The 10,360-nt window shown below is 40.4% G+C and overlaps 1 protein-coding gene across 1 annotated transcript in view; it reads left to right on the top strand.

Annotated features, from left to right (window-relative positions):
* Positions 1-500: 500 nt before the first annotated feature.
* NDUFAF6 (NADH dehydrogenase (ubiquinone) complex I, assembly factor 6) overlaps positions 501-10,360 on the top strand; it is a 37,671-nt gene continuing 27,811 nt past the window's right edge. The window contains exons 1-2 of the mRNA XM_006884576.1: positions 501-709; positions 6,709-6,808. Of these exons, the coding sequence (XP_006884638.1) occupies positions 501-709; positions 6,709-6,808 (309 nt within the window). The remainder of the gene's footprint in view (positions 710-6,708; positions 6,809-10,360) is intronic.

The following is a 10,360-nucleotide window of genomic DNA, read 5'->3' as shown; positions in this document are numbered from 1 at the left end:
TGAAACCTCCCCTTTTTTGTTCTCCTGGTCTGAAATTCCATACTTTTTTCCAGCACCACAACTCAAAAGCATCGATTCTTCTTCGGTCATTCTTAGTCATTGTCCAGCTCTCATATGCATGGCAAATAATGGAGAAGAGCATGGCCTGCTTCAGGCGCACCTTAGTCTCAAGACTGACATCATTGCTCTTCAGCATTCTGGAGCGGTCCCTGACAGATTTTCCCCATGCAACTCATCTTTTGATTTCCTGACTGCTGGCCTCAAGGGTGATGATTGTGGATCCGAGCAAGAGGAAATCATAAGCCAAACAGAATGGGCCACACTAGACTGACTTCTAGAGCCAGCAAGGCCACATGACAGCGGCCTGAATGAAAAGGCCCACAGCGACACCTAGCTCTCCTCGGCTTTCAGGGGCTGAGAGCCGGCCGAGCGGCCGGCCGGGGGCGGGGCCTGGGCGGGGCGGGGCCCCGACGTCGCGGGGTCGAAGGGCACGCGGCAGCATGGCGGCCTCCTCGCTGGGCTCGGCGTGGGGCTCAGCCTGGGGCCCGCTGCGGCTCCGCGTCCCTGGTGTGTGCCGCCGTCGGCCGCCCCATGATCTGTGCGTGCGCTCGCGGCGGCTGCCGGGCCTCTCGGTGTCGGGGCGCAGTGTAGCGGTGGCCAGCGGGCCGGGAGCATCGGGCACTGACCTCTACTGCCTGGAGCTGCTCCGGTGAGCGAGTGTGGGCTGCGGGCTGCAGGAGGTCGGGTTGCGCCGCTAGGTGTTGGCCTTGGTGCCGGGGTTTGGAGGGGTCAGCAAGGGGGTCCACCTGAGTGACAGAGGCGTGAGATTTATTTCTTTGCCCATGCCTGTCACCTCGCCTGAACCTTGATTTGAATTCAGTGAACGTTTTTGCATTTCCACATTGATGATTTTACTAGCAAGAGTCATTTTAATGACAGTTCTGTCAGGCATTATGTAGTTACCTACCATGTCATTTATTCTAATTATGATTGTGAAAAACAAATGTAAACATGCTACTTAGGGTTATAAGGTTTCAAGTCTTTAGTACAATGCCTGAAACATATTAAGGTCACAGTTGTTTGTTACATTACTTAATAAAGTAAGCAATTGAGGTTTGGAGAGACTTCGCCTAAGGGTCACTAGATGCTTCATGAAGTTGAAAGTTTGAGATTTAGCTACAGAGCAGTTGTAGCCCACATTTCCTTTTGTTACCCTTAAGTTATGAGGCATAAAGTTTCAAAGCCCGCAGACACAAATACTGGTGAGAAATACTAGAAGGTCTGAACTACCTTGGGTGGAATTGGACATGTAAATCCACTATTTCAAAGTTCCATTTTAGTGAAAAGTCCTGTAACATTCCTGTGTCATCAAGTCAATTCTGACTCAGCAAACGGCCCAGTGGGTTAACTCATAGGGTTTCCAAGGCTATGAATCTTGATTGAAGCAGTATGCCTCCTCTCTCCCCTCCCCAAACCTTTTGATTCTCAACCAGGTCCTGTAACCACGGTGCCTCTGTGTTTTGTTGCTAGTAGTGGATTGTTTGTAATGTTCCTCCCCATTTGTCTTCCAAATATTTATGGGGGTGAATAAAAAGAGAGCAATAGTAGAAATCAGGGCATTAAGTTTTGTAACAACTGCCCAAAGTTATTAATTTTTATGTATTTTAATCTTATTAAATTTTGATGTCACAGAATTCAGGTTACCAGAGTGTGTTTCCACTAGTGTCCTAAATCTCCTCTCTAGAGGGAATCATCTTCAATAGTTTCTTATGTCACCTTCCAGTGATAGGATGTTGATAGACTTACAATCATATATGTCTATTACTTTTTTTTTTAATATAGAAAGGGAGTTAAGTTTCCCCAAACAAGAGATTTATAAATGGCCAGATTTATCGTGTTGGAATTTGATTGAATTGGAAGATACTGGCTTGTTAGAAGCCAGGTACAATTATTGCCAATCTAAATCCAACAGGAGGAAGCTAGCCAATCCTATACTTTCTTCACACTCTCCAGTGTGCTTAGCTTAAATTCATCCTTGCAGTACCGATGGCCAGTCCATCTTGTCGAAGACTTTTTTTTTCCTCACTACCCAGAGACTGACCCCTTCTGATAACATGCCCAAAATATGCGAAATGAAGTCTCATTATCGTTAATTCTAAGGAGCCTTCTGGCTGCAGTTCTTCCAAGATAGATTTCTTTTTCTGGCACATCATAGTATATTCAGTGTTCATCTCCAGCACCACGATTCAAAAGCATCAATTCTTTGGTCTCCCTTGTTCATTATCCAAGTTTCACATGCACAGAAGTGACTGAAAATATCATAGCTTTGGACAGCTGCACCTTAGTCCTCAAAATTACATCCTTGCTCTTTATCACTTTAAAAAGATACTTTGCGACAGCTGTTGACTCTAGATATTTAAGTAAAGCCCGGGCTTTGCATACAGACCTGAACTGAGTTTCTTATTCTCAACTCCACTGCTTAGGAAAATGAAAATTCATTTGCCCACCTCATATTTCTACTCCCAATTTGTAACTGGATTCATAAATTAGGATTGAGGATTAATTGTGATGATGGCTATAAAACTTTCTCTAGCACATAGCCAGTGCTTGATAAAAGGGAGTTTTGCAAAGTAATATGAAACATGAAAGGCAGAGTCAAACTAAAGCTTCATTGAAAGGTTTGGCTTCTGAAATGCTTATGTGGTGCTGTTTTAGATGTGCATCTCATAAAACCCAGCGTTCAAATATTGGAAAAAATTTCAGGCCAGAGCTTCAAGTTAGCCAGTTTGGCTCATCTAGGAAACTAGTAAGGTTTAGTTCCTGGAAAAATCTCAAACTTTATTTACATAGGCTTCTTGAAGTTTGTTTTGTGAAGGGTAAACTAGGAGAGCGACCTTAGGCTTTGGAATTAAATCTGAGGTAAGGAGGTGATGCTGTCTGGGACTGCGTCTGGTGTTCACCAGCCTCACTGGGGCCCACACTTCTTGTGTCTGATGGTGCAGCAGTCTTGACATCTGATGTATTCATTGTTCAGTATCGGCTCCCTTTTACTCCTAGACTGAAGTCTGTGTCTGTCTACAAGATCCTAGCATGTTGCATAGCTGATGCCAGGAACATATTAGGATGAATCAACAAATGAAAGGTAGTTGGTTGCTATTCCTAAATGCTAAATCGTTGCTGATTTAGCCTTGAGTTATACACCCCCACCATATGTTTTTTTGTTGTTTTGTGCCATCAAGCCACTTGCAACTCATAGCGACTCTATGTACAACAGCCCTAAACTCTGCTCTATCCTGTACCTATCTCACTGTCTCTGACACATCCATCCAGATTACCCCAGTCACTGAATCAGTCTACCTCATAGAGGGTCTTTCCCTCTTGCACCGTCCCTCCACCCTCCCAAGCATGATGTCCCTCTCCAAGGACTAGGCTCTCCTTACAACATATCCAGAGTATGTCAGACAAAGCCCTAGAATCCTTGATTCCAAAGAGCAGCCTGGTTTAACCCTCTCCAGGAAGAATCTGTTGTTTTCTTGGCAGTCCAGGGTACATTCAATACTCTTCTCCAGCACCACAGCTCAAAGGCATCAATTTTCCTTCTATCCTCCTTAGTCACTGTCCAACTTTCTGATGCATAACAAGCGATTGCAAAGACTATGGCCTGTATCAGATGTACCTTAGCCTCCAGAGTGACACCATTGCTCTTCAGTACTTGGTAGACATCCCTAACAGCAGACTTTCCAATCGCAATATGTCTTTTAATTTCCTGGCTGCTGGTGCCAAGAGTGTTGACTGTGGAGCCAAGCATACTAAAGTTGTTAACAGTCTCAGTCTCTTCACCATCCATCCTGATGCTGCCAGTTGTTCCAGTGGTGAGAATCTTTGTCTTCTTGATATTGAGCCTCAATCCATACTGGAGGCTGCAGTCCTTGACCCTCTACAGCAAGCGTTTCAGGTTCGCCTCAGTTTCAGCAAGCAGGGTTGTGTCATCTGCATAACGCAGATTGTTGATTGATTGTCCACCAATCCTGATGCCACATTTCTCCTCATAGAGCCCAGCCTCTGGGATAATCTGCTCTGCATACAGGTTGAAAAGGTATGGAGGTAGGACACGTCCCTGGCGTACACCCCTCTCAGTTATACACACAGACACACACACCCCCCCCCATATATATTATGACTAATGTCTCAGAGGCAGCTCAGTGACTAATGTACACTCATGTCTCAAAGGGAACTTTGGTGATGTAGTCTACAGGGAGTTGCACTGATAACCCAAGAACCCCACTGCCCTGGTGGTTGGAATTCACCAGCAACTCCTCAGAAGAAAGATGGTCAATCTCCTCCTGTTCAGTTGTTGTTGTTGTGTACCATAGAGTCAAAATCAACCCATAGCAGACCTTTCAGCGGGTTTTCAGAGACAGTTAATCACAGGGGAAGAGCTTGCCCATCTTTCTCCTGTTGGAGCTGCTGGTGGCCTCGAACTACATGCCGTTAAGATTGCAGTGCAGCTTCTTGTTATTGGGCCACCAGAGCCTGTTCATTTACAACCTTGGAATTCCAGTTGGAGGGTTGGTTGGTTCTGACTTGATGACAATGAGGGGTTTTTATTGTGATATTACTCTCCAGACTCTCAAGTAACTGGATCTCAGCCACTCAGAACATCCCTAGAAGCTCACATTCCAATAATTGTTATTTATAATAGTGAAATTCAGTGATGAAGAAATAGTTAAATAATCAGTATATCCAGTTAAGGTAGAGAAGTGGGCAGCATCTTTTAGGAAACTCTTAACAGTTTTGAAAAGTTAACAGAGCAAACCCTTAAATGTGTAAATACTTCATTTTACAAATTTGCTGAAGTCCTGTTATTTCATTCTTTTTTCATTTTCCAATGAGCAGTTTGGGTTAGCAGTGCAGTTTATTATAGGACTACCCCACCAGAGATGAACCGTCGTCTTCTTTATAATTTATAGCTTCTGCAACCCTGAGTTAGAACCAGTTCCACAGCAGTTAGTTAACGGAGTATGAAATACTTCAAATATCAGCTATTTGTAGGAAAATGAAGTAATCAAACCTTATTTTGTAAATGAGAAAAGACATGGCTTTTTACAATCCTTTTTTGCAGTAACTGCTTTCATAATAAAGATTAAAATTATAATTTTTATTTCCATTCAGTACTTATTTTCTTAGTGTAAAATTTTAATTTTCTTGCAGTATTTACCTAGTATTCCATATTATTTTTCAAATACTTTAAACACTTTTTTTGAAACTCAGAGTTTTGATAGTAAAATGAAACTTTCAAATATTTGTATTACTTAAAAGCATAAACTATATACCTGTTTGCTATACCTTTTTGAACAACCATTTTATAGGTTTTTAAAATCTCTTCTGGTAAGACCTTTTTAGAAGAACTGTTCTGATACTGTTCATGTGAAAGTTGAGGGGTGTTGTCAAGGAAGTGTGGATAAAAGGGGAATACATTTTGTTAGGCTCCTGGCAAAATAAAAGCCAGTTCAAAATTGGGAGTAAACTATGAAATGAGTTCCAGATGGGACCCAATTTATATTGAATGCTATTTTACAGGAAATAATATTATAAGATTTCAGTGCATAGTCTTTTGGGAGTTGTGCAGCTAACCCGAAGGTGGTGCCTCTGGAGGTTCAAATCTAAATCTCCTCCCTGCAGTTTATAGTCTCAGAAATACTGTGGAAGAACAGCTGTGAGTTCAGAACCATTGCAACCACAATGCGTTAGGTAGGCAGTCTAGTAAGTACTTTATCCTTACCTATCCTTTGGAGAAGGAGAAGAATACAGTCTCCATTTTTTAAACTTCCCATTTTTAAGTACTTTCAGATTTATATAAAAATTGCAGAAATTGAATACAGGGCTCCTATAAACTCTACCCAGATCCCCTCATTATTAACTTTTCCTATCCATTTATGAGTAAGTTGGAGATATGCTGGCCCTTTACCCCCTGTACTTTGAAGAATCTCCCTCATTTTGACTTTATCTGCTGTTTCCTGATGATTTATGCTTTGGGTGCAGGTAAAACCAAAATGAGGGAGATGATACAAATCTCCAGCTTCACTCTCAAATGAATTGGAATAGTTAAAAATGTTGATACTGTGGCACACATACACACATACACACCTCACACACAGACACACAAGCTACTGTAGCTTTAGCTATTCAGAAGTGTGGGTTAACCTGAAAACCTATTTAAACTGTTTTCTAGGATTTTTTTTTCTACTTTTGCTGTTGTGGTTGCCATTGAGTCACCCTTGACTTATGGTGACCCCGTGCACAACAGAACAAAATGCTTCCTGGTCTTCTGCGGTCTCCTTGATTGGTTATGGATCAGACTGTTGTTTTCATTGGATTATTTTTAAGTATAGATTGCCAGGCTTTACTTCTTTCTTGGTCTACTTATATAACTTATTTAGATTCTTACCAAAATCAAAGTGATTGTCAAACAATTAAAATGATAGGCACTATTTAAGTTAAAAAATATGAAGTTGAGGCTATCTGTTTTAACTGGTTAGGAATTAGGGGCAGATAGATTTTCATAGTGGTAGGGAAAAAGGAATAAAATAAAATATTTCAATACTATTTTGAATGGAATCCTCAACTTTAGTTAATTTTGGTCAGTATTTTGTGTACATGTGGAAAGTGGAAAATAACCATTCTTTTATTGTTGTCTATTTATTGCAGAAAACGAGATTATGAAGGCTATTTATGCTCCCTGCTGCTCCCTGCAGAATCCCGGCGTGCTGCGTGTGCATTGAGGGCCTTCAATGTGGAACTGGCTCAGGCTGGTATTAAAATACCTCAATATATTATTTGTGGAGTGGTAAACAGTAAAGAAAGAAGTATAGTTGTAATTTATAGACTAGATTTTTTAAAACATTTTTTTATTATTTTACATTGGTTTGCATACAGACCTTCTATACATTGTGTTTCACACTACTCTCCACTCACATTGTGTTTCATACAGTCGCTCTCATGATGTTTTATAAAATCTGTCGCCATTGAATCATGCCCACCATTACCCTATCTTTCTAGATCCCCGCCATAACTTTCTCATTTCCTTTACCCCTCTTCCCTCCCCCCACCAAATTGTGTGACACTCTGAATTCTTCCCTGCCCACTTTCACACCTCTGTTCCCATCCTTTCCCACCTTGGATCCCCATAAACATTTTACTAAAACTGTTTTTCCAATAATGGTCCTATGCAGTATTTGTCCTTATGAGACTGGATTAATCCACTCAGCATAATGCCCTCCTGTCTCTCCCCAAGTTATGTAATGGTTTTCAAAGTTGTTGCTCCTGAGTGCTGTGTAGTATTCCATTATGTGGGTATACCAGAATTTCTCAATCCATTCGACTGTGGTTGGACATTTGAGCTGTTTCCGTGTTCTTGCGATGGTGAATAATGTTGCTATGAACATTAGTGTATAAATCTCTGTTTGTGTCTCAGTTCTTAGTTCCTTAGTTTATATTCCTGGGAGTGAAATAGCTGAGTCATACAGACAGCATTTCTATGTTCAGCTTTTTGAGGACATGCTAGACTGCCTTCCTGAGTGGTTATACCATTCAGCAATCCCACCAATAGTGTATGAGAGTTCCTATCTCTTTGCATTCTCTCCAGCATTTATTGCTTAGACTTTACCACTGGTACTGGGTGAGATGGTATTTCATTGTGCTTTTAGTTTGCATCTCTCTTATTGCCAGTGATTTTTAGCATTTCTTCATGTGTCTGTTGGCCATCTGAAATCTTCCTCTGTGAAAAGTTTTCCACATCTCTTGCCCATTTTGTAATTAAGTTATCAGTCTTTTTCTTGTGAAAGGGCTCTGTAGGATTATGTAAACTTTTGTTATGAGGCCCTTTTTTGAGATGGTATTGCTAAATGTTTTTTCCCAGTCAGTAGGTTTTATTTTCATCCTGTTGGAAAAAATTTTTGATGTGCACAGGGATTTAATCTTGAGAAGGTCCCATTCATCAGTTTTATCCTCTCCTTGCTGTGTATTTCTGGCTGTATTTGTCATCTTCATATCATAGGTGAGGCCTTCTAAGTTTGATCCCTGTTTGTCTCATGATGTTTATGGTTTTGGGCTTTTCGCATGGGTCTTTGATCCCTCTTGAGTTGATTTTTCTTTATGGTGAGAGAGGTGGATCCTGTTTCAGCTTTCTGAAGTTAGCTGTCCAGTTTTGCCAGCACTGTTTGTTGAAAAGCTTGTCATTTCCCCATTTGATAGGTTTAATTTCTTTGTTGAGTATTAAGTGACCATAAACAGGTTCATTTTTGGGTTCTCTATTCTGTTCCATTGATCTATGTGCCTGTCCTTGTCATACTAGTACTATGCTACTTTGGTTATTACAGCTATATATAAGTATTGAGATCAAGGAGTGCTATGCCTCCCACTTTATTCTTGTCTTTCAGAATGTTTTGCTTATTAGGGATCTCTTTCCTCTCTAAAATAAACTTGCCAGTTGCCTTTTCTGTCACTTTAAAAAATGAAGTAAGGAAAAAAAAAGTAATAAAAACGAAGTTAGTATCTGTATTGGAATTGCATTAAACATGGAGATTACTTATGGTAGGATTTTAATTTTCACTGTATTGAGTCTTCCTATGCATGAACAGGGAACATTTTTCCATTTAAATTTCTCAAGTTTGTGGTTGGAGAACACTTGATCATGCTTATGTGAAACCTATGCTTGAACCAGGAGACAGTCGTCAGAACAGAGCAAGGAAACACTGCATGGTTCAAAATTGGGAAGGGCGTACTCCAGGGATGTGTCCTATCTCCATACTTATTCAATCTATATGCAGAACAGATTATCCGGGAGGCTGGGCTCTATGAGGAGAAATGTGACATCAGGATTGGAGGAAGACTAATCAATAATCTGTGTTACGCAGATGGCACAACATTGTCTACTGAAACTGAGAAGGACTTGAAGTACTTGCGTCAGAAGTTCAAGGACTGCAACCTTCAATATGGATTGAAGCTCAACATCAAGAAAACATCAAGAAAAAGATTCTCACCACTGGGCCAAATGACAGCATTATGATAGTTAGTGAAGAGATTAAGATTGTTAACAGTTTTAGTTTGCTTGTCTCCATAATCAACACTCTTGGTACCAGCAGCCAGGAAATTAATTGCTTTGGGAAAGTCTGCTGTCAGAGACCTCTCCAGATTACTGAAGAGCAACAGTGTCAGTCTGGAGACTGAGGTTTGCCTGATCCATTTACTTGCTATGCGTCAGAAAGCTGGACAATGACTAGGGGTGATAGAAAAAGAATTGATGCCTTTGAGCTGTGGTGCTGGAGAAGAGTTTTGAATATATCATAGACTGCTAGGAGAACAAACAGGTTCATCCTAGAAAGGGTGAGACTAGGCAGCTTGGAGGCAAGGATTCTGGAGCTTCATCTGATATACTTTGGATATGATACTAGGACAGTCCTTGGAGAAGAATGTCATGGAGGGTGGAGAGACAGTGCAAGAGAGGAAGACCCTCAATTAGATGGATTAATTCAGTGACTGGGGTAATAGAGGAGGGGTGTCAGACAATAAGATTGGCACAGGACAGAGCCAACTTTAGGGCTGTTGTACATAGAGTAACTATTAGTCATAGGCAACTCAATGGCACATTAACAACAACATTGCTTTCTTATTTTTCTTCTCTGTTTTCTTTGTTACTGGAGAAGAATCCCACAAACTTGAGTATATTGATCTTGTTATCCTGCCACTCTACTAAATTGGTCTACTAGCTCTAACAGGTTTTTGGTTTTTTTATTGAGTCCTTGAGGTTTTCTGTGTACACTATCATATCATCTGCATATTATGACAGTTTCACCATTTGTTTGCTGATGTAGATGCCTCTTACTTCCTTCTCTTGTCATATTGCCCTAGCATGTACTTCCAATACAATATTGAATAGGAGTGGTGATAGTAGGCATCCTTGTCTGGTCTCTGTTTGCAAGGAGAATGCTTTTTAGACTAGATGCCTTTAAAATCTCTGCTGGTAATTTATTTCTCCTGCTTACTATTTAGACTGAGTAGTTAAACTTCAAAAATAAAACTGGCTGATGAACTTTATGTTTCTGGAAATTTTAAATTTTCTAAGAACTAAAGCTGTAATTCACATTGCATATTTGTTTAATTTTTCATATTTTTTCTTAATCAAATAAATATTGCTGCTAATCTTTGCAAACAGTTTTATAATTCTTCATTATATAGCAAACTTTTCATAGTGAGATTTTAGCTTTAACATTAAGTAGGATATGGAAACAATTATAGCAAACTCAGAACTTGAAGCATAATGAGGGAGTTTTTCTTTTGCTTTTCAAGGAGAGGAGCAAAT

Source organism: Elephantulus edwardii, unplaced genomic scaffold (assembly GCF_000299155.1).
Source record: "Elephantulus edwardii isolate Elephantulus edwardi_28Jun2011 unplaced genomic scaffold, EleEdw1.0 scaffold00036, whole genome shotgun sequence".
In the NCBI taxonomy this organism is placed as follows: Eukaryota; Metazoa; Chordata; class Mammalia; order Macroscelidea; family Macroscelididae; genus Elephantulus; species Elephantulus edwardii.
This window is presented reverse-complemented; position numbering and strand designations above follow the sequence as displayed.